The 24,569-nt window shown below is 43.5% G+C and overlaps 2 protein-coding genes across 7 annotated transcripts in view; one reads left to right on the top strand and one right to left on the bottom strand.

The window, feature by feature from the left end:
- TBCK (TBC1 domain containing kinase) overlaps window positions 1–8,537 on the bottom strand; it is a 479,395-nt gene extending 470,858 nt beyond the window's left edge. For 2 of the 4 annotated variants that reach the window (XM_029596827.1, XM_029596834.1), the window contains exons 1-2: window positions 4,157–4,349; window positions 359–431 (exon numbers count right to left, since the gene is read on the bottom strand). In XM_029596827.1, the coding sequence (XP_029452687.1) occupies window positions 359–431; window positions 4,157–4,349 (266 nt within the window). Of the gene's footprint in view, window positions 1–358; window positions 432–4,156; window positions 4,390–8,064; window positions 8,203–8,402 lie in introns of those variants that run through there. The other 2 variants (XM_029596823.1, XM_029596818.1) reach the window with 2 other exon arrangements.
- Window positions 8,145–24,569, top strand: part of AIMP1 (aminoacyl tRNA synthetase complex interacting multifunctional protein 1) — a 161,539-nt gene continuing 145,114 nt past the window's right edge. The window contains exon 1 of one of the 3 annotated variants that reach the window (XM_029596858.1): window positions 8,145–8,269. Coding sequence is in view for 1 of the 3 variants with exons in the window: in XM_029596856.1 (XP_029452716.1) it covers window positions 8,543–8,544 (2 nt within the window). In the remaining 2 variants the exon portion in view is untranslated. Of the gene's footprint in view, window positions 8,270–8,415; window positions 8,545–24,569 lie in introns of those variants that run through there. The other 2 variants (XM_029596856.1, XM_029596860.1) reach the window with 2 other exon arrangements.

The following is a 24,569-nucleotide window of genomic DNA, read 5'->3' as shown; positions in this document are numbered from 1 at the left end:
GTGCGGCTGCCCATCCTAAGTGGTCGGTCTGTGTGGGTAGACAGCAGACACACGACAAAGGAGAACTCTCACCTCTGAAACGCTAACTAAGAAGGAACAAGATCTCGGCAAGGAGCTTGGCCACCTTAAAGGCTGCTTGACAAGACATTTATTTCCTCTATTACATAACTTCCATTTTTTAATTCATACACTTAGCTCTTCAGTCTTGCTCCTGAGTTTACAAGTTACTCATAAGAGTAGCCACTATTGTTATTGCTTTGGCTCTTTGACACTCCCAGAGGAAGATGTGCGCAATCTAAACACAACAAAAACAAGAAAACCTCACACAGCCACATTTGAGTTGCTCTTGACACAATACCTGACAGGTTTCCGTTCCCGAAGAAAGGCTTCCAGATTCTTCTCATAGTGCTCAGCCACCACCACCAATCTTTCTGTTTCATTGTACAAAAATAAAGTTGTTAAAATCTGGTCAGTATAGCATTGGCTGGTATAAATTTTTAAAAAAGCTGAAAGCTATAGATATTGTTAGGAGAACTTTTCTAAGGAGGAAAAATAAAAAAAACATTTTACAGTCCTAAAATTAAATCCAAGTCAGGAACATCCGTGCAAACTAGAAAGAAGAAACCAAAATTCCATGAAGCGCCTCCCCCTCCCCCAAACCCACCCAGCACCCATCTGGAGTAAGGCCCTAACATTCCAAAGGGACATCAGAGGCCCCACCTGCCAGCACAGCCCCAGAATGTTGCCAGCAGAAGGTGCTCTGCCTATCATGTGGTGAAGCACAGTCTCATGGTGTTATTCAACTGGCTGGAGCAGGGCAGGCAGAAGGGCTCCCCCCGTCCATGAACAGCCATAACTGACAGAATGGTAAGACTTCATTCCACAGGGGTGGAAGAGGGGAGGGGAGGGGAGGGGGAAAGTTGTGCAATGCAAATCAGCAGTTCCATTTTAGGCCACTAAATAATGTGTGGAGAAGAGTATACCATGTGATTTACCATGCACACATTAAAACCTCATTTGCAACTGATGTTCCTTCATTTAAATGCATGAAGACACTAAATTCAGCACGCTCCCACTTTTCAGACCATCTAAACATGCATGATAAGGTCTCACTACACAGCATGCTACTTTTAGCGTGTAAAAAAGGTCCTTACCATGCATGCTAAGCTTTACTACATAAGCCCCACACTATTTTTCCTGTGCCATGCAACATACATGCAGAATTTTCCTGGCAATGGAAAGTTACGCGCAAAAGTTGAAAAAAGGGCATGGATGGAAACTGGCGTCAATATATAGCATTCTCCAGCATTTCCTGTAAAGGATTCCAAAAACCACACTGCCAGACAGACTTATATTTGAAATGTATTATTTTATTTGCAATTTATGTAGTAGAGCCCCCCTGCCCCCCAACAAACTGAAAAGCACAAAAACAAAAGAAACCAAAGTGCAGCCACAAAGTGGAGTCCAAGTCATAGATGGAAAAGTATCATGATACTGGGAGAAACTGTAAGATTACAGACCTGATTCACTATGTTCTATGTAAACCGATATGATGTATCTACGAACCCCGGTATATAAAAGCTGTTAAATAAATAAATTTTCTCTCCATTCTGTGCTTATCATGGAAAATACTTAGTGAAACAGGCCTCGAGTAGGAGAGGTACTTTAAAAAGATGGGTGTGAAAATCAGAGGTAAAGAAAGGAGAAAGAGGACAGAAAATTTAGTATGGGAAATTCTTTCAAAAAAATAATGCAAGTTTAGATTTGACACAGGTTAGAACAGACATGGTATGAAGCAGCTACGAAGCAGATCTACGTGATCTAGAGGGGGGAGACAATGACGACTGTAGATATATACTGGAGTGGATCTTACACCAAGTCCACAAATCAGCACACTGTCTTGAGTGCTGAGATAAAGCATGAGCAAATCTGAAAGAGTAAATAGAACATACTGTGGGAGTTGAAGAGATACTGAAGCGGATAAGTAAAACTGAGGAATGTTTGCTACAGAAGACCATTACAGTGCTCGTATCGAGAAAACAAAGGCATCCGCTGATGGCAGAACTAGGGGAGAAGGAATGGACCAGTTACAGATTCAGTAGAAGAGAGTCTGAAAATTATGGGATAAAAATGGATAACGCATAAAAGGCACAAACAAGTCTGTGGGCAAAGGACATAGGGAAATAAGGTGGTGTGAGGATCAGAGTCAGCAAAAACAGCATTTCACATCTCTCTAGATTTAGGGTTCTATGTATTAAACCACAATATTTAACTCTGCAATAAAATACCACAGGGAAAAATCCCACAGCTTAGCTGGCCCCAGGAGAGATCATCCAATGGCGGCCTCACAGCCCAGGGCTGCCATCTTGTTAAACGGGCTGATTGGCCCACACAGTGCCCTCACCCCCCAGTGAAGAAAAACCCACCCCCTGCCTCCACCCCTTGAGGCAGTCCCAATGGTGGTCAGAATTGGTATAGTTTATCTGATTGACAAATAGCTTTTGATATCTATGGAGGACTGATTTTCAAATTAAGGAAGATGGAGTTTAAGGATAACATTTGCAAGTGTAGAAGGAAAGTGTGAAAGTGTAAGAGTGAAAGAGAGGCACAAATAACATAGCTAATGACATCTTTTTCAATTAGAACATAGTGGTAAGTAGGGTCCCACAGTCATCCATACTTGGAGCATAGTTAGTAAGTATTTTATAAGCAGACAAGAGGGCAGCATAAAAATATTTCCATTATTTTTATGTTCAGTATATTTATTAAAGATTTCAACAGTATTTCCATTTTTGGATATGATACCAAATTGTGCTACACTGATATCACAGACAGTATTGATATGTGAGGCAAATGGACAGAAAAGTATCTGGTGAGATTTAATATGAACAAAAGTGTAGGGTAAGGATATGAGGATATAAGAAGAGGAAGGTGCAACACGCCCTAGCCCGAGCAAGATAAAGACCTGGTTTAATGGATAATGGTCGCAAATGAGTGCATCAAACTGAACAGCCTCCGCCAACACTGGGCATTTGGAAAGTGAGATTCAGTTTTTGGCATGCATACTCAGAAAGGATACTGCCAAGCTTTATTAAAACACAAACTGCTATTGCTCAATAAAACAGGAGATTGTTTTTTTTTTTACAGCTAAAATTAACTGACGCAGACAGAGACAAAGTCATTGTAGCTTCTATGGCCTTGAAAGACGTAGTATCCAACCAAATAGTATATTCTTGGCAACAAGGTGTGTCTGCCACCACACATCACTAGCCACATCAGCTATGATGTGGCTTTGTCTGTTAATAAGAAAACAACTTCTATTTCACTAATCCTATACCAGTGGCTCATGGTATACCCAATCACATTGTCTACTTTGGATCCTAGGCATTTATAAGGAGGAGCCGATAAGGCTCATAAAAGTCTTAAAAAGGATCCTAAGACAAAGAATATGGAGCCTGTAAAATTCTCTTGGAGCCTAATTGCAACTTCTCTTAGCATATTGTTTCTGGACTGTTATGAGACATCTCTGGACTATATGGATGCTTGAATCTTGCCACCTGTCAAAGTCATTGGTGCTGATGAATTGCCTTCATTTTATGGTTCCAAGGTAACTGAGAGAGACTGCTCAGCTATTTACATACTCCTGTATGACAACCGTAAGACTGGGCTAACAATCTTTTATGTTGCATATTCAAATAGCAATGTACCTGTAAAGTGCAAGCTAAAATTAAGTTGGCACAAGGTGTTTTAAGACTTTTGGATATAAAACTATTTCTATATCTCAGACAATGAGTTTAAGAGCAATTTCTAATGTAATCTGTAACTGGTGTGAGCTACTTCCAGCCACAATAAAACTCTAATGAACCAGTATTAAATTGAAAAGGTCTAATTATCTGAGAGCTAAGCATTTCAGAAAATCTGTGGACACTATTACCAAGTGTGCAGAAACTACAGAAACAAAATACGAAAGTTGCTGATGCTCTATAGTCTGTAGACAATGAACCAAAGAAATGAGAAAGACAAATTTCTCAGCTGTGAACCACAGGAGCACCATTTTACTGAAGCATTCCATTTTCAGCCCATGAACATCACATGTTATTACAGTAAGCACATATGCATTTTCCATACTTATAACAAAAAAAATAAATAAACTTACCATGTTTTCCCCTGGAAATATCCACATACTGACAAAGTCTGGGGTGGGTCATGGTCTTCAGGATTTGAAATCGCCCTAAAATTTTGATGGAGTTTGGTGTCAGAGGAAGACCATTGCTTCCACAAACATCATGAGGAAGTGCTGAAGCAAAGAATGTGAAGGCACCCATCTCCGCATCCTTCAGAGGAAACATTTTACTGCTTCTTTCCTTTCAAACACCAAGCAATGTATTACTGAAAAGACAAAAAAACCCACTACTTTTGGAGAAGAGATTTTATAAACACTACAGAGAATGAAAATCACTCTCAAGAACATTACTATGGAGCTGGAATGACCTCACAAATACCAGAATTCACCTAGATCATTCACTTCTTAATATGTACAAGCAAAGAGTAACACCTACTCTATGTTAAGAATAAAAATTGACAGGTGAAGTGGATATAATGGTATCTCTGAGTAAACCCTATAAAAGGGAAGTGAGCAATAGTATGTGTTATACCAAGGGTCCTGAGTGTTGACACCCTAACTCTGACTGCACTCTTTGCACCACTGTCTGCTGCAACCTGCAAAGGTGCCTCCTGCTATTCTAACCCTCACCATGATCTGCCTGGCCCTCCTAAAATGGTGCTTATAAAATCCTGTTCCAATCTGCACATGCATGCGATATGCCCTTTTCATGAATGTTACTTGACTCATAATGTTTCTGCCTTAGAAGAGTGTAGTAAATAAGTCATGTCACCCTTTCCCTGTCATGCCATGCATGACACTAAATTAATGCAACAAGAAAAAAAAATACTATTCAATTTGTTATATGGGGATAGTCCTTATAATTCAAAAGAGTAGTGTTATGTCATTACATTGCAAGACGACTATGACATGCATAAGTATAAAGAAAATAGTTGTAATTAGATCTTTATTCTTAAAAAGTAAGATTGCTTAAATGAATATTCCCTTTCTAGGGCCACCAAAATAATTGCCTATACCAACTGACATACATCCTTACACTCTGCTTTGGCACATTCCAGTTCCTACAATAGTTTCATCAGCACAGGTATTTCACTATTTTGTATAACGGTACTTAATAAGTAAGACATAAAAAAAAAAACTTCCATGTATAAAGTTCTCCTCAATTGTTACTATGTACAATTACTGTCCCTGCGTTCCACCATGTTTCACTGTTAAATTGTTAACCTGTGTTTCACTGTTAAACTGTTCCTACGCATGTTTTAATGTTACAATGTAAAAATGGTACGACTTCCGTCATGCTATTATCCTGTTACAATGTGAACCGATGTGATGTACCCCAACGAATGTCGGTATATAAAAGCAAACAAACAAATAAATAAATAAACAAACTAAATTGATAACCTTTAAATACTGGCAAATAGGGAGTTATGCATTAGTAATGTAATGTGTTTTCATTACACAGTGTCTCCTCTAAACTATAAGTTTCACAATTATCAGTAGTAAACCTTCAGCATCAGAAACATCCAACAGAATCCAGATGGTAAAAAGAACAGCCAAGAACTTTCTGACAGGCTGATACAGTAAGGAGCGGTAGGAAGAGCTGCGTTAGTGCTGAGCGCACCCGCAGTTGCCGCACGCACAGTCCGGCTCACCTACCGCTCAATACTGTATTTAAATAGCTTGCAAATGCAAACCGCGTCCAAGAAGCATCCGTGAAGCGTTAGGCCCGTGCGTTAGGCCCGTGCAAATGACATTTGAAATGACAGGTACCAGGAAGTGGACGGTTCTCCTATGCGCGGGATTGCCAGTCCTCTCTCCCCTCCTCCCGAAGCAAGGCGCAGGGATGGGGGGGGGGGGGAGAGAGGACTGGTGAAACGACATGTAAAGTGTAAAGCAACGAAGCAACTTACTCTTCTTGCAGCTCTCCTCCGGAGACGGACATCGGCGGAGACGGACCGCCGCTCCCCTGCCTCCCGGGGGGGCAGCTGGGGGCGAAAGTGGCCCCGCCGGCGAAGATAGATGCCTGCACGGGCGAAAGCGGCCCCTGTGCGTGCAATTTGGCCGCTCAAGACGTGACGTCACATGCCGTGCCGCCAAACATCGTGACGTCACGCCTTGAGCGGCCCAATTGCACGCACATAGGCCGCTTTCGCCCGTGCAGGCATCCATCTTCGCCGGCAGCTGCCTCCGGGAGACTGACCGCGGCGGAGACGGACCCCGCTGGCTCCTTCAAGTCGGACATCTCTGGCAGCGCCTGCTTGGAGTGCCCCCCTGCACACCCGGCCCTCGTCGGAAGGCTCAGCCCTGTGCCCCTGCAAAGGCGGCTATTTCCAGGACCCAGAAGACCCACCTTCCTTCCCTTGCACCCGTAAGTGCCACCTGGGTCTACAAATAGGGATATCATGTTCTGGGTTTCGAGTGGGGCCTATTGGATCTGCTGCAAACCTTTTCTCTAGCTCATTGCATGCCGGTTATGATTCTCTCCCAGCTTTGTTGTTGTAGATCAGAATCTGGGCACAGATTTAAGAATCCTAATGCAGTCTGGGGGGTATAAATGGCTCAGAAGATGGATGCCTGCATGGGCGAAAGCGGCCAAATTGCACGCACAGGGGCCGCTTTCACCCGTGCAGGCATCCATCTTCGCCGGCAGCTGCCTCCGGGAGGCAGGGGAGCTGCGGTCCGTCTCCGGAGGAGGGCTGCAAGAAAAGTAAGTCGCTTCGTTGCTACTTTTTTTTTTTTTTTCGCTTTTTCCGCTTTCGTTGCTTCTGGAGGAGGGTAGAGAGGACTGGGCTGCCCCGGAGACCGGCACCCATGGGCAGGTGAGCGAAGGCTGGGGGAAAGTTTGCTGCCTACCCTTACCCCTGCCTCTAACGCAGGGGTAAGGGTAGGTGGTAAGTTAGCAGGTTAAATGCGCAGCTAAACGGCAGATTAAAAAGGCGATAGTCGGGGCGCGTGTTACTGAATGGGGGGGGGGGGAATAGCTAATTCGATTGTTTACATCTAATATACGTGCCGCGGGTGGAAGGGGTTACCCGGTGATTTAAAGAGGCGGTAAGAATGGGTTAAAGGGGATAGTGTATCGCGGGTTGGACTAACGCGGCCAAAAAGTGAGTAGAAAGCGGGTTAGAAGCAGGATAACCGCAGCCACACTTTACTGTATTGACTTGTAAGTTGGCCCATGCCAATCATTAGTATTTTGTAAAACTTGCCATAACCACCTAACCCTCTTTTTGGTTCAACAGTGAATTACGTGAAAATGTGTCACATATTTAATTTCACATGTGAACAACTTTGTATCGCAGGCTAAACACTTTGAAAATAAAAACTGACAAAATCTTTTCATGTTTCGCCACAGAAAAACCGAGGAGGCCGGGCCAAACCCAGAGTCACTTTCTACCAAGCAGGGAACACAAGCAGTTCATGGAAATGCTCTTGAAAGAGGGAAACGAACATGATGAAATACTTCTAAATCTGATATTTTCTGCCGTTTTAACTTAGATGTTTTGGGAAGAATTTACTAATTAAAGAATATCCCCCCAAAAAGTCAAGATTATCTGAAAAATGTTAATTGCAAAAAATAAATTCAGGTAGGGACACTACATGATTCCATTTGAGCACACGAGCCTTCTTTCTTTTTTTATTGCCGCCTCTAACACAACTGATGCAGATTCAGAGTCTCATAACTTCTTTGGCATGGCAATTTTACATGTATTGCCAAACTTATACAGAATGATTAAAACATAAAAAAGGTAGAAAAGAAGGGGAAAATATACTGTACTGCACATGCAAGTCTGGGAGGCAGGAGAAGGAAGGAACGTATACAATTTCTCTTTCACTTCAGAAATATTCCCGGCCGGTGGCATGATCTGACAAAAAAAAACCCAACCAAAACCCCTTATTGGCTTTCCAGGCATGCCGACAAGACCCAGAGTTGCACCTACTGCCTGTCTGGGGAGTCTCTTCCGGTCCCCACTGAGACTCCCAGCTCAGAGCCCTGCCGGCGTCTCCCCTTCCAGCCCAGGGTCCGCTGGAGGACGCCGGCAAGCTCCAGCGTCACGTGATTGTCGCTTCTGACCTCATCCGCCTGCGACCAAGCAGCAAGGGAGGCCCCAAAGCGTTTAGGGAGAAGTGGGGGTTGGTTGGCAGGTAAGCATTGCGGGGGTATTTTTTTTTTTTCCAACACAGCTTGTGAAACTGAAATGTGAACATACATATATATACTTTGCACAAACTGTAGAATTTATTTGTGATCGTGCAGTCACTGCTGCAGGCAGCTTACGCTTATTCAGGAGAGCCCATGTGTGTGCATTTAGCTTCCTTTCTCCCGACGTCGCTGTTTGAGGAAGGTCCCCTCCCTTCCCGTGCACTCTCTCTCTTCTCTTCAGTCGCCTGCAGAGGAAGCGCTGGAGTTGTGAATTCATGTGAGTGCTCAGTCGTCTTTTCTTGTGGCCGCGCGCCGTGGAGTCTGCCCCTCGTGCAGCTCTTTAAGCGTTCCCCGGGAGCATTACGCTGGCGCTCGCGCCCACAGTGCCTGGAACCAGGGCAGCGCGTGCGTCCACGTCTTTCTGGTGCTGAAAAAGCAAAACCAGCACTGACACTTCTGTGTCAGGACTCTGTGCTAGTCCTGACGTATGGCTATAATTTTGGCAAGCAAAAATGGGAAACTGCGAAGTAAAGCAGAGGCATGAAGAAGGAATTTGAAATGAAAACTTTTTTTGTTGGGGGGAGGAGGATTGTATTGCTTATTCATCTTCGTTTTCCCCTATCCACTTTAGATAGATATTTTCCACAGTCCCTTAGAACAAACATTTTACTCATTTGGGGAAATATTTCTTATACTACACAATTTGGAGTTTTAATGGTTTTCAAGCTATTGCATATTCTTTGAAGAAAATAATCCTAGTAACATAATAAATGACAGCAAATAAAGACCAAAGGTTCATCCATTTTGCTCAGCAAGTTGCCTTTGGTAGTAACTGCTGCTCCATGCAGGTTATTCCCATGCCTACTGTTAAGGGTAGCAATTGTCGTTCAGTGCAGGTTGCCATCATGCAGAATTGTTATACCTAAAGTTAACATAGGTTTTTTTTTTCATTTCCATCCTAGTCTAGCCTATAGGGATCTGCAGTGTTTATCCCATGCCCTTTTGAATTCATCACCATTCTTTTCTTCACACCTCTTCTGGAGGGCATACCATGCAGCCATCACCCTCTCTGTAAAGAAATATTTCCTGATGTTGGTTCTAAGGGCCCCCGGGAGTTTCATATCATGTTACTAGTTCTGCAGTTTTCTTTCCAGCAGAAAAAGCTTGTTTGTGTATCACTAATACCTTTTTCTGTATTTTAAAGTCTATCATATCTCCCCTGCACCTTCTCTCCTCCAGAGTATATGTATTCAGGTCCTTCAGTCTCATCTCATATGGCATTGCAGGAAAATGCCTAGCTCAGCATAATTTCCTCAGATGCACATGTTCCAAAAGTTAAAACATTATATGTTGATAATTTTCCGTTGACAGTAGGCAAATTGCACCTATATTAAACTGAAAAAGACATAAATCTGTTTTGTACTTACTGAACTTCATAGAGCCTGTCAAGCATCAGGAGTTTCTGGTGGTAACAGTCCTTCACAAAATCCAGCAGAGTTGTGTGTTTAACCTTGTTGAAAACGTTTACATTTTGTAAAAATAAACTATAAAGAAAAATGATTAAAAGTTGGCTGTAGATAGGATACTTTGCAACAGAGGTGCACAACTGCAGTTCTTTAGGGTTACAAACAAGTCTGGTTTTCATAGTAAACAAATTAATCTGTAGATATGCACTTCTGAACCAGTGTTTTCCACCCTTTTCAAGCCAAAGGCAAACCTACATTAACAAAAATGTGTAGCAAACTGGCCACCAAAGAGCAGGCAGTGTGGATATGGAGAGAACTCATATGGCCAAAAGAAGAACTGAAAGCCTCACCAGTCACTTCTAAATTTAAAATAAAGTGGGAAAGGGGGTAGAGACACACAGTGTACCATCTCCCTCTATATAGAAGTGCAGAGAAGGAAGAAGCCATGGGATGCAGGTGGCCAGCTCAGTTAGTTACCTTGGCTGCTGCATTAGACTGCCAGTGCTGCTCCCAATACTGCGAGTTAGTGCAAATGTGCTCAGTGCAAATTCTCCCTGTTTCACTCAGCCTGGATATAAGACAGAAGCTGGAATGACTCAAAAGGAGGGGAAAAATAGGAGATGCTGTGTGCACTTTATGTGCCACAGAAAGCTGGTGTGATTATCCATGTCTTGCATGCTACCCATTAAGAGTGGTTGAAGATATGGCATCTGGGATTCAATGCCAAGAAGTGCAGAATCATGTGGTAATTCTAAAAGAAATGTATGTGTTGGGGAGTGAAGGGCTGATGTGCACAGAGCAGGAGATAGACCTTGAGGTGATAGTGTCTAAAGACCTGAAGTCGATGAATCAGTGTGACACGGCGATAGCCAAAGCCAGAAGAATGCTAGGCTGCATAGAGAGAGGAATATCTAGTAAGAAAAAGGAAGTGATAATCCCATTGAACAGGTCCTTGGTGAGGCCTCACCTGGAGTACTGTGTTCAGTTCTGGAAACCGTATCTCAAAGGAGACAGAGACAGGATGGAGGCGGTCCAGAGAAAAGAGCGACCAAAATGGTGGGTGGTCTCCATCGAATGACTTATGAGGAGAGGTTGAAGAACCTGAATATGTATACCCTGGAGGAGAGGAGGAGCAGGAGTAATATGATACAGACCTTCAGATATTTGAAAGGTTTTAATGATCCATGGTCGTCAACAAACCTTTTCCATTGGAAACAATTTAGTAGAACTCGGGGTCAGGATTTGAAATTCCAGGGAGGAAGACTTAGAACCAATGTCAGGAAATATTTCTTCACAGAGAGGATGGTGGATGCCTGGAATGCCCTTCCAGAGGAAGTGGTGAAGACTAAAACTGAAGGATTTCAAAGGGGCATGGGATAAACACTGTGGATCCCTAAAGGCTAGAGGATGGGAATAAATAAAAAAGCTTAGGGGTAACCTGCACGAAGCGTCAGTTACTACCCTTAACAGTAACATGGGGATAAACTTCACGGAGTGGCAGTTACTACCTTGGGAAGCTTGCTGGACAGACTAGATGGACCATTTTGGTCTTTTTCTGCCCTCATTACTATGTTACTATATGTTACTACACTCCAGGGTTCATGCTGTGGCTAGAAAAAAGAGGTATACATGATTACACTTATTCTAAGAAAGCTTCTACATGTTTAAGATCCATCACTGGTGTTACTTGTTGCTTTGAGGTGCTGGTCTGGATCTGAACATCAGGCTGTGGTAACTTTTCCATAGCACCCCTGATCAAGTCTGAAGGCACACTGCTCTTAACCAAAAAGTTTGAAGACTGAAGCTATGCATTTCCTTTTACTTTTTGAAAAGGTCTTTGCTAATGCATAAATATCATACAACTTTAGGTTTCACAGGTGTGTTCTCTAGAATTCTTTTGGGGTTACAGTCAGCTCTGGTTTCAGAGTAACCAAATATGTTTAATAACCTTTTTCGTAGACCAGGTATACACAGATGTTTCTGAATATATTTTGTGCTGTGAATAGCGCTGCTTTTAGGGTGAGCTGCAGCTCTCAAGTTCAGGGAGAATTGGCATCTTCTGCAGTTGCCCCTCCTTCTGTACCATTCACATAAAGGAAGAGAATGTGGCATGGAGGTGGGGCATGAGCATGAGAACATCTTACTGCTGAAAAGTGGGTGTTGCATCCTGCAGCCATCTGTCAAAAAGCAAAGTTTTTTATCAGGAGAGCACAGAGGGGGATAGTGAGGGAGCGCGGAAATAGAGGAAAAACTGGAGGACATATTTGTAGAGAGCTGGGAAGCAAGGAGGCTTTTAGAGATGTAGAATCTTATTGAATGAAAGTGTTTACCTTAGGAGCAGAATGGGGAAAAAAATTCCTTTTCAGTAATATTCATAGAAAAGTAAGAGAACACTGGCCTGATGGCTCAGTGGCCCTGCAGCTTACTGCCACGTGGGAGATGTGGGTTCTCATTCTTAGCCGGACTCCTCCTCCTTGAGAATTCTGTAGTGTGGTAGAGGCAGATTCACAGCCGGGAGGGGTTGGGCCAGACTCATGGTGGGTGCTTATCAGGTTCCAGCGGGAGCCACAGCCTGTAGGCAGTGGCTGAGGACTGTGACTCTGACAACTAAGCCAGATGAGGATAAGGGAACAGGATTAAAAAGAAATGAGCAATCAAAATCTGTGGATTATGTGGGCTATAAATATGCAAATAAAATAAACTGTGGTTAAAGTATAGCCTCCCGTACCAGCTTGGTTTTGTTTTTAGTTTTCATGTCACAGTTTTGGTTTCTGTGTTCAGATCACAAAATTTTAAACTGGGATGATATCTCAGTGACAGCAAAACCCCTCATCCCCCCCCCTTCTCCCTATCTTTTCCAGTATCTTCATTCCTCAATTCTGTCTCCTCTCCCTAGATCACCTTGCCTCTCCTACCCTTTTATTTGACCCTAGTAGTTTCCTCCTATTCCATTTGACTTCCAGCTCAATCAAAACTGGTCTCTTCTGGGCTACAATGAACCTTCATTCAAATCACCTGCATCTTAGTGGATTACAGAAGGAACATTCACAATCAGTTATAATCAAAACAAAAACCAGATGGTAACCAAATTTTCAAATATTTAAATCATCAAAAAATACAAAACAAACATCATTTGATCTTATTCAAAGAAGATAAAAATTATGTATATCTGTCAAACTTGCTTAAAATAAAAAATGTTGACCTTTCTAAAGATGGCATGACAAACAATTTTCCAAACCTCTTTAGGCAAGCTATTCCATAATTGCAAACTGGTGACATAAAAGGCTGTCTCTCTTTCTCTTTTTTGTTTCTTCAAGACAGACTTGATATTTTATTGGAATCTCTAGTAGAAATTGACTAGCTGATCTTAAATTACGAGTTGGGTAATACAGTTTTAAAGCAGAACTGACACAAATTGGAGTATTACCATTAAGTGCCTGATGGACCATGGTTACAAGTTTAAATTGTATCCTCCACTTTATAGGTAACCAGTGTCATTTATACAACACAGGTGTAATATGGTCGTACAGTTTGGTATCTGTCAATCTGGATTCTTAACAGTTTGTAGGCATTTCAGCATGTAAGCAGGAGCACCAATATGTAAGGCATTGTAGTAGTTAAATCTTGAGATCACTAATTAATATAGAACTGTATGAAAATCATCAGAAACAGTTTTAACGCTTGTAATGCTCTGAGTTTAATAAAAGCATTGTTAGCAACCTGCCTTATTTACACCACCATAAATTGGTCCAGTTCAAGCATGACTCCTACATTTCTGACAGATGACATTTTTATGGACTAAGCACCAACTTTCAACTCTTGGGAAAATTATGAGAGGGGAATCTACTCAAGATGATGATTAGTTTTCCCAATGTTAAGGGCAAGTTTGTCACTCATCCATTCTTTCATGGAATATAAACAATGATTTAATTGAATCAGAGCATTAGATATAGTTATAGTTAATGGAAAAATATAATTGAATATCATCTGTGTGTATTCTATAGCCTTATCCCTAAGTTTGATCGCAGGCTACAGATGGGACGCAGATAAACATTAAACAGTAACACCGACAAGGCATAGCCTTCTGGTACCCCTGTGAAACAATCATACTAGTTTGAAGATTCATTATGTAACTGTATTTGAAATTTTCAGTTACTTAGATACAAAGGAAACTACTGAAACATCTTGCCTGTTATACCAATATTCTTTAAGTGCTGTAATAGTACTTGAAGATTTATCTTGTCAAAGGCCACCAAAATGTCGAGGAGCATTAAAAAAAAAAAAGTACTTCTCAACTCAAAGCCATGACTAAATACGTCTGATATAGACATGAACAGCATTTCGGTGTGGCCCGGTCAAAAACCAAACTCATTGCTGTTTAGAATCTCATTGTCATCTGGGAAGTCCTGTAGTTGAGTCAGCACCACTTTCCCTATTATTTTTTGCTGGAAACAAAAGAGATGAAATGGGTTGATAATTCAGTGGGTCATTTAAGTCTAATGACGTTTTTTGTTTTGTTTTTTTTCTTTTCTATCGGAGTAACCATTGCTAGTTTAAGTTGGTCAGGAAAAATGCCATTATCTAGGGATGTACTGATCACCCTTGCTAAATAAGACGCCAGTTCATTACGGAGAATCTTTAGTGTCGAAATATGATATTGTTCTGAATGACTAGATACATTGTTTAGTTTTGAACAATTTGTACTATTTCAGATTGTAAGACTCGTTGAAATGTTCCCAGCAGATTATCATTGGGTGCAAATTAGGTATTAACTGGCGGGCTCTCAACAAATACTTCCCAGATTGTTTAAATCTTTTTGGTGAATGTTTTAGTAAATACCTCACAAATAATCGCATTGTGTTGTGTAATTACAATCTTCCATTGCCTGATGTTCCTGAGAAAAATATTTTACAGTTTTAAATAACTGGACTAATAGAATTACTTGCTGCTTGAATTTTTTTAGAATAATTTTTCTTTGCTGTCTTTAATTTTTCTATATTTTGTAAAACAGAGTAAATATATTTGTTAAAAACTTCATGAGATATTTTCCATAATCCCCTCAGAATCGCAGGCTGTGGTTCCCTGCATGCCTGATGTTGCAGGTAAGCGTCAGAGTAAGCGTAGATCTGCTGCAGATCTCCCTGATAGGGACCCAGATAGCACAGATGATAAGCCGATTCTTCCTCCCTGGAAGATGGGGAAATTCCTCTGGGATTGGAGCCGTATAGAACTGTTACATCTCCTTCATAGCGATGAGTTACCGGCTCTGATTTCCCAGACATTAATGATGCTGGGAGTTCCAAGGGTAGAATCCATGTCTGAGCCAAAGAAAGATCCATTTTGATTTCTTTGTGTAAAGCCTCTTGTTTCTTCCCTATTATGGAAGCCATTAAAGAATTGATTGATCTTGAATGGGGCATCCTAGAAGCTAATTTTAAAGGGGGACAAGTCTTGGAAGGACTGTACCCCCTAGAGCCAGCTGCTTTATGAAGGTGGATGCTCTTGTGTGTGCCGTTACCAAGTGGATGACTACCCCCCGTTGGAAGGGGGAGTTTGCCTTGAAGGATGCACAGGATAGGAGAATTGAGGCTATCCTTAAGCAGGCTTTTGAAGCAGTGAATTTACAGATAGCTTCCTGTTGTCCCCTGGTGGCTTGCTCTTGTACTTCTCTCTCAGGAGGTCGACGAATCTGGTGTGAATTCCAGGGCAGTGATGGAACCAGCCTTTTTGACAGATGCGGGCTGTGATTTGGTCCGTGCTTCAGTTATAGTGGCTAGGCGTCAGCTAAGACTGAGAAATTGGTCGGCCAATGCAACTGTTGCATCTATCGGTGCTAGACGGCTTCACCTTATTCATGGCTCCTCCCGCTTACTAGGAAAGATGGCTACCGCCGCATCTACAAGCCGACCTCTCCGGCGTCCCCAGAACGGCTATGGTGCAGCCTCTTGCCATGCTCCTCCCAGGTACCTACTAGGGTGTGCGCGCGCGTGCTGCCCACGTCTTTATTCCAACCTTGGCGCGAACCTCGAGGGCGTTCCCCCTTGCTGACGTCATGCCATCTGGGTATATAACCTACCCTAATATGCTAGCTCGTTGAGTTAGCAAGGACTTGAATCCGTTCCTGTCTATGCTACTCTCGCTTCCGTGCTGCTGCTGGAAGCTCTCTCTCTGTCCTTCAGGGTAACTACTAACCTGGGTACCTGCTCCTCGGGGGCTCTCTGCTTTATTTCAGGTGCCTTACAGGGAACAAGTAGGTGCCTGCTCTCCCTGCCTCGGTGCCTGCACTTACTTCTACAAACCTGGTGGAATCGCATACCTACAGCAGACACCTAGTGAGTACTCTAACTCTCAGTCAATCTCATCCACAGTACTTCCTTGCTGGAAACCTGCTTCGGAACCTTCCGATACCAAAGGGGTGAGAAGGGCTCCCTCTGCTGAGGTCCCTGAGACTGCAACTACCAGACTGCCTCACTACTGCCACCTCTGGTGGTCCTCTTCAAGCTGTATAATAAAGAACTAACTGTGTTTGTGCATTCTGAGTCTAGCCTAGTACTGTGGCTCCTCACGGGGCTCCTTCCCGTGGGCGTGGTCATCTGCCTCAGTACCAAGGATCCACCCAAACACTGCTCAACCATATCAGCATCCTCGAATCTATCCTTACGAAGTTGCCCTTTAAAGGCTCACTCTTGTTTGGGAGTGAGCTGGAGGAAATGGCCAATAAATGGGGTGAGTCCCAGGTTCCTCAGTTACTAGAGGATAAGAAACAGGTGTCATGCTCCTCCAGCACAAGAGGTCATAACAGGGGGTTCAGACATTTTTGATCCTACAGAGGAGCAACTTTTTAGAGGACTCAGCCTTTGGGTAAGTCTCAGTCCTTTTGTCCCAGGCAGCCCAGATGGTGTGCAGGCTTGGATAGTGGAGCACCCCAATGAAGGTGTGCTGACTTCCAGGATCAGAAGATAGGAGGTTGCCTCTCTTTTTTTTTTTTTATTGGAGGTGAATCGAGATCACATCAGACCAGTGGGTACTGGAGGTGATAAGAGATGGCTATGCGCTGGAGTTTCACAGTGTTCATCAAGACATTTCCATGATGTTTCCCTGCAGCTGTCCGCAGAAGAGACAGGCAGTGCAGGGTATGTTGTCAAAACTCAGCCTGTGGGCTGTAGTTCAGGTGCCCATGTCTCAAGAAAGTACGGGCCAATATTCCATTTATTTTGTTGTGCCCAAGAAGGAGGGCTCCTTTCGCTCTATCCTAGATCTCAAAGGAGTCAGTCATCATTTTGCATGGAAACCTTGCACTCAGTGATAATGGCAGTACAGTTGGAGGAGTTTCTGATGTTTCTGGACTTGTCCGAGGCATACCTTCATATTTCCATCTGGCTAGAGCACCAATGCTTTCTGCATTTTGTAGTTTTGGGGAGTCATTATCGATTTTGAGCGCTATCGTTTGGGTTGGCCATGGCACCCAGAACATTTTCCAAGGTTATGGTGGTGGTGGTGGCGGCAGAGCTGAAAGAGGATTGGATTCTGGTACACCCGTACCCAGTTGCCTGATTCGGGCCAAGAGTCTGGTAGAGAGCCTTCGGGTCTCGTGCAAGGTGATTTCTTTGTTGCAGGAGCTAGGTTGGGTGGTGAACCTGGTCAAGAGCAGTCTTCAATCATCACACTCACTGGAGTATCTTGGTGTTCAGTTTGACATGAAATAGGGCAGGGTTTTCCTGCCAGAGGGCCACATCAGAAGCTGATAGAGCAGGTGTGTCTATTGACGAACACGATACGTCCCACAGCATGGTCTTATCTACATGTACTTGGATTGATGTTGGCAACCCTGGAGGTGGTGCTGTGGGTGAGGGTGCATATGCGTCCTATTCAGTGCTTTCTGCTGTCTCGTTGGAACCCGCTGTCTCGTTGAAACCCACAGTCTAAAGACTATTTGATTCGGCTCCACCTGCCAATAGAGATCTGCATACATCTGAGAACATAAGAAATTGCCATGCTGGGACAGATCAAGGGTCCATCAAGCTCAGCATCCTGTTTCCAACAGAGGCCAAACAAGGCCACAAGAACCTGGCAAGTACCCAAACACTAAGAAGATCCCATGCTACTGATGCCAGTAATAGCAGAGGCCATTCCCTAAGTCAGCTTGATTAATAGCAGTTAATGGACTTCTCCAAGTACTTCTCCAAACCTTTTTTAAACCCAGCTACACTAACTGCACTAACCAACTGGCAACAAATTCCAGAACTTAATTATGTGTTGAGTGAAAAAAGAATTTTCTTCAATTAGTCTTAAATCTGCTTCTTGCTAACTTCATGAAGTGCCCCCTAGTCCTTTTATTATCTGAAAGTGTAAATAATCAATTCACATCTACTCGTTCAAGGACCTCTCATGATTTTAAACACCTCTATCATATCCCCCTCAGTCGTCTCTTCTCCAAGCTGAACTGCCCTAACCGCTTCAGCCTTTCCTCATAGGGGAGCTGTTCCATCCCCTTTAGCATTTTGGTCACCCTTCTCTGTACCTTCTCCATCGCAACTATATCTTTTTTGAGATGCAGCGATCAGAATTGTACACGGTATTCAAGCTGTAGTCTCACCATGGAGCGATATAGAGGCATTATGACATTTTCCATTTTGTTAACCATTCCCTTCTTAATAATTCCTAACATTCTGTTTGCTTTTTTTACTGCTGCAGTTCACTGAGCTGACAATTTCAAATTATTATCCACTATGATGCCTAGATCTTTTTCTTGGGTAGTAGGTTCCATATTAGGAGCTAACATTGTGTAACTCCAGCAAGGGTTATTTTTCCCTATATGCAACACTTTGCACTTGTCCACATTAAATTTCATCTGCCATTTGGATGCCCAATCTTTCAGTCTCGCAAGGTTCTCTCCGCTTGTGATTTAACTACTCTGAATAATTTTGTATCTGCAAAATTGATAACCTCACTCATCATATTTCTTTCCAGATCATTTATAAATATATTGAAAAACACTGGTCCAAGTACAGATCCCTGAGGCACTCCACTGTTTACCCTTCCACTGAGAAAATTGACCATTTAATCCTACTCTGTTTCCTGCAGTGGTGGTTGCAAGTAGATCATCTGAGAAAGGGGGTTTCCCTCAGTTCACTGGACTGGCTATTACAACAGGTGTGAGCCTCCAGGGTTGGGGAGCTTACTGTCAGTTTGCTGACAGCTCAAGGGCACTGAAGTTTCTCTCTGGAGCATCAATCAGCTAGAAGCCCATGCTGTCTAGTTGGCATGCTTGCGATTCAATAACCAATTGCAGGGTCGAGCAGTCCAGATAATATCGGAAAATGCAACGACAGTGGCTTACATCAATCGGTAGGAAGGAAACAAGATCCAGCAAGTGTCACAGGAAATAACCCAACCCACGGAATGGGCAGAAATGCATCTTTAGGAGATCTCAGCCTTGCATATTGCAGGAAAAGGCAACTTTCTCAGCAGACAGAGTCTGGATCTAGGAGAATGGGAAGTGTCAAATGAGGCATTCCAGCTCATAGTGGATGGCTGGGGCCTTCCGTTTCTGGATCTGTTGGCAACTTCCTGCAATTGGTTTCTTGCTTCTTCAGTTGCAGGAGAGACCAAAAGTCCTTGGGCATCAATGCTGTCATGCAGGAATGGCTGGAGGTCAAGCTACTGTATGCCTTTGTCCCGTGGCCCGTGTTGGACAGAATGATTCGGAGGATCGATAGTCACACAGAGATGGTGCTTCTGGTGGCACTGGATTGGCGCAGAAGACTGTGGTTTGCAGATTTGTGAAGGCTCCTGGTGGACTGTCCTCTCCAGTTTCCGGTTCACAGGAATCTGCTTCGGCAGGGACCGGTTCTTCATGAAGATCCAACTCAAATTTGTCTTACGGTATGGCCCTTGATAGTGCTCAGTTGCTGAAGCGTGGATATTCTGCTGCGGTGATTGCCACCTTGCTCTGAGTGAGAAAGTTATCCACTTCCTTAGCCTATGGCTAAGCCTATGGCTTGGCGAGTATTTGAGACTTGGTGTGTGCTCTTATGTGGGGTTCCGCCTCATTCGGCTAAGATACTGCTCATTTTGGAATTTTTGCAGAATGGATTGAGTAAAGGGTTGGCCCTTAATTCATTGAAGGTACAAATGGCAGCTCTTGCCTGTTTTCGAGGTCAAGTGATTGGTGGACCTTTGTCGGCTTATCCAAATGTGTCCCGTTTTTTAAAAGGACTGAAGTATCTTCGTGTCCCCCCCTTGCAAGTTGCTGGTGCCTTTGTGGAGTCTTAATCAGTCTTAATCTAGTTTTGGGTTTTTTGCGGGCCCTACTTTTCATCCAATGTGTAGCCTTTCCTTGAGGTTACTAGCCTCAAAAACAGCGTTTCTTGTGGCAATTTGTTCAGCACGTAGGGTTTCCAAACTGCATGTCTTGTCTTGCCGGGAGCCCTTTCTGTGGGTGACTTTGAGGCGATACAATTGCATACTGTTCCTTCATTTTTGCCAAAAGTGCTCTTGGATTTTCACTTGAATCTGTCAATTTCCCTGCCGTCTGTGGACAGGGAAAGAAATGCGGAGGAATATCACCTGTTATGGACCTTGGATGTCGAGGCATAACTTGAGGTATTTGGAGGTTTCTAAACCTCTCAGGAAGATGGATCACCTGTTTGTTCTCCATGGTGGAAGTAGACAGGACAAGCCAATGTCGAGGTCCACAATAGCCCGCTGGATTAAGGAAGTAGTTACAGCCACGTATATGGATGCTGAGCAGCTTTTACTTAGGTTAGGGCTCATTCCACTAGGGCTCAGGCAGTGTCATAGGTGGAGGTTAGTTTGTTGTCTCCTGTCGACATTTGCCAAACTGCGAGGTGGTCCTCTTTACACACCTTTTCCAGGTATTACCGCCTAGATGTGCAGGCCTGGGAGGACACAACCTTTGCACGTGCAGTTTTGATTGGACTGCGGGCAGCCTCCCGCCCTGTTTGGGAGTAACTTTGGTACATCCCACTAGTTCTGGATTCACCTGTCTGAACACTAAGAAAGGAGAAATTACTCCTTACCTGATAATTTCCTTTCTTTAGTACAGACAGGTGAATCCATCTTCCCACCCTTGTCTGCCGAATGGTTGTGCTAAGGTCCTCCTGAGTGGCTGTGTGTTCCAAGGAGTACTGGTAGTGTCAATCCAGTCCCTAGACTAGTGTTATTACATTCTTTGTCTGAGCTCAGTGTATTCCTATTGGTTGAGTGCTGGAATGGTTATCTGTTAATAATCACGTTTTGTTAGTTTGTCCACAGTTGGGTTTTGCAGAGAATACTGGTGAGCTGGTGAGCTGATGTCACTACAGGGATATATATACCATGTCGTCAGTTTTGCTCCATCTCCATCTGCTAGTAGAGGTCCATAACCCACTGGTTCTGGATTCACCCATCTGTACTAAAGAAAAGGAAATTATCAGGTAAGTAGTAATTTCTCCTTTGTCATGTGTGGGATCAATAATAATTTGTTCAAAAGCTGACATGGAAGACAAAAAATCTTCATAAGTTATGGAAAGATGTCTGTTATCTACATGGATATTAAGATCCCCTAAAATAAGTGCAAAATTTAAGTTTATCTTAGCTGAAATTAAAACTTCTAAAATAGGGGAAAAATTACAGGCCAGTAGACCTGGCAGAATATAACATAAACAAATGCTCCAACAATAAAAGGTAGCCAGTAACGTTTGAGGGAATGATTCATAACCATGATTCATAACCAAATTTAGGCTCTTAGGTAGAAAGCTTAAATCCAGAACCTCTAGGGTAGCATTCTCTGAAATGCTCCCTGTTCCACGCGCAGGTCACCAGAGGCAGGCAGAGCTCCGGAGTCTCAATGCGTGGATGAGATGATGGTGCAAGGAAGAGGGATTCAGTTTTGTTAGGAACTGGGGAACCTTTTGGGGAAAGGGGAGTCTCTTCCGAAGGGATGGGCTCCACCTTAACCAGGGTGGAGCCAGACTGCTGGCGCTAACCTTTAAAAAGGAGAGAGAGCAGCTCTTAAACTAGAACAAAGGGGAAAGCCGACAGTCGCTCAGCAGTGCATGGTTCGGAGAGAGGTATCTTTAAAGGATACTAATGATGCATTAGAATTAGGGCACCCCAAAAGTGAGGTTCCAATAATTAGAAAAGTAGTCCAAGTGCCTGTAACTAAAATCTCACCTGAGCTAAAAAATTCTAACTTATCCTTATCAATTAAAAAGCAGAATGAAAATACAAACAAAAAACAAACTTTGAAATGTTTGTATGCTAATGCCAGAAGTCTAAGAAGTAAGATGGGAGAATTAGAATGTATAGCAGTAAATGATGACATGGACTTAATTGGCATCTCAGAGACATGGTGGAAAGAGGAAAACCAATGGGACAGTGCTATACCGGGGTACAAATTATATCGCAATGACAGAGAGGAATACTCGGGAGGAGGTGTGGTGCTTTATGTCCGGGATGGCATAGAGTCCAACAGGATAAACATCCTGCATGAGACTAAATACAAAATTGAATCTTTATGGGTAGAAATCCCTTGTGTGTCGGGGAAGACTATAATGATAGGGGTATACTACCGTCCACCTGGTCAACATGATGAGACGGACAGTGAAATGCTAAGAGAAATTAGGGAAGCTAACCAAATTGGTAGTGCAGTAATAATGGGAGACTTCAATTACCCCAATATAGACTGGGTAAATGTATCATCGGGTCACGCTAGAGAGATAACGTTCCTGGATGGAATAAATGATAGCTTTATGGAGCAATTGGTTCAGGAACCGACGAGAGAGGGAGCAATTTTAGATCTAATTCTCAGTGGAGCACAGGACTTGGTGAGAGAGGTGACGGTGGTGGGGCCGCTTGGCAATAGTGATCATAATATCATCAAATTTGATTTAATGACTGGGAAAGGAACAGTGTGCAAATCCAAGGCTCTTGTGCTAAACTTTCAAAAGGGAAACTTTGATAAAATGAGAAAAATTGTTAGTAAAAAACTGAAAGGAGCAGCTACAAAAGTAAAAAATGTACAAGAGGCGTGGTCATTGTTAAAAAATACCATTCTAGAAGCACAGTCCAGATGTATTCCACACATTAAGAAAGGTGGAAAGAAGGCAAAACGATTACCGGCATGGTTAAAAGGGGAGGTGAAAGAAGCTATTTTAGCCAAAAGATCTTCATTCAAAAATTGGAAGAAGGATCCAACAGAAGAAAATAGGATAAAGCATAAACATTGGCAAGTTAAATGTAAGACATTGATAAGACAGGCTAAGAGAGAATTTGAAAAGAAGTTGGCTGTAGAGGCAAAAACTCACAGTAAAAACTTTTTAAAATATATCCAAAGCAGAAAGCCTGTGAGGGAGTCAGTTGGACCGTTAGATGATCGAGGGTTAAAGGGGCACTTAGAGAAGATAAGGCCATCGTGGAAAGATTAAATGATTTCTTTGCTTCGGTGTTTACTGAAGAGGATGTTGGGGAGGTACCCGTAATGGAGAAGGTTTTCATGGGTAATGATTCAGATGGACTGAATCAAATCACGGTGAACCTAGAAGATGTGGTAGGCCTGATTGACAAACTGAAGAGTAGTAAATCACCTGGACCGGATGGTATACACCCCAGAGTTCTGAAGGAACTAAAAAATGAAATTTCAGACCTATTAGTAAAAATTTGTAACTTATCATTAAAATCATCCATTGTACCTGAAGACTGGAGGATAGCAAATGTAACCCCAATATTTAAAAAGGGCTCCAGGGGCGATCCGGGAAACTACAGACCGGTTAGCCTGACTTCAGTGCCAGGAAAAATAGTGGAAAGTGTTCTAAACATCAAAATCACAGAACACATAGAAAGACATGGTTTATTGGAACAAAGTCAGCATGGCTTTACCCAGGGCAAGTCTTGCCTCACAAATCTGCTTCACTTTTTTGAAGGAGTTAATAAACATGTGGATAAAGGTGAGCCGGTAGATATAGTATACTTGGATTTTCAGAAAGCGTTTGACAAAGTTCCTCATGAGAGGCTTCTAGGAAAAGTAAAAAGTCATGGGATAGGTGGCGATGTCCTCTCGTGGATTGCAAACTGGCTAAAAGACAGGAAACAGAGAGTAGGATTAAATGGGCAATTTTCCCAGTGGAAGGGAGTGGACAGTTTAGTGTCTCAGGGATCTGTATTGGGACCCTTACTTTTCAATCTACCTTATAAATGGCCTGTGACCGACGGCCCGCAAATGCGCAGTAGAGCACAGCTCTACTGCGCATGTGCGGGCAAGGATGTCGATCAGAAAAAAAAAATGGCGGTGGGGCCGCAGGAGCGGGAGGAGAAGCAGCGGCGCCGCGCGCCGCGCGCGGTGCCGCTGCTTCTCCTCCCCAGATCTGCCGGCAGATCTCGGGGGGGGGGGTGTCACTCCCGCGCCCCCCCCACCGAGATCTGCCGGCAGATCTCGGGGGGGGGGGGGGTGTCACTCCCGCGCCCCCCCCCCCCCGAGATCTGCTGGCAGGAGCGGGAGGAGTTAGTGGAGCCGGGTGAGGGTTGCGGGAAGTCGTGCTTACGGCGCCGGGAGGAAATGGAGGTGGGTGAAGGGAGGGAGGGAGGGAGAGGGGGACTGAGTGAGTGGAAGGGAGGGAGGGAGAGGGGGACTGAGTGAGTGGGAGGGAGTGAGGGAGAGGGGGGACTGAGTGAGAGGAGAGGGAGGGTGGAGAGGAGTGGGTGGGGGAGGGGGTGGTGAAGAGTGAGGGGAGAGAGAATGAGGGGGAGGTGAGAGACAGAGGGATGTAGCCCGTTTTAACGGGCTTTACGGCTTGTATATTTATAAATGATCTGGAAAGAAATACGAGTGAGATAA

This window comes from Rhinatrema bivittatum, chromosome 1 (assembly GCF_901001135.1).
Source record: "Rhinatrema bivittatum chromosome 1, aRhiBiv1.1, whole genome shotgun sequence".
Taxonomy (NCBI): Eukaryota; Metazoa; Chordata; class Amphibia; order Gymnophiona; family Rhinatrematidae; genus Rhinatrema; species Rhinatrema bivittatum.
The sequence above is the reverse complement of the archived record's forward strand: the minus strand, read 5'-3'. Positions and strand labels throughout refer to the sequence as shown.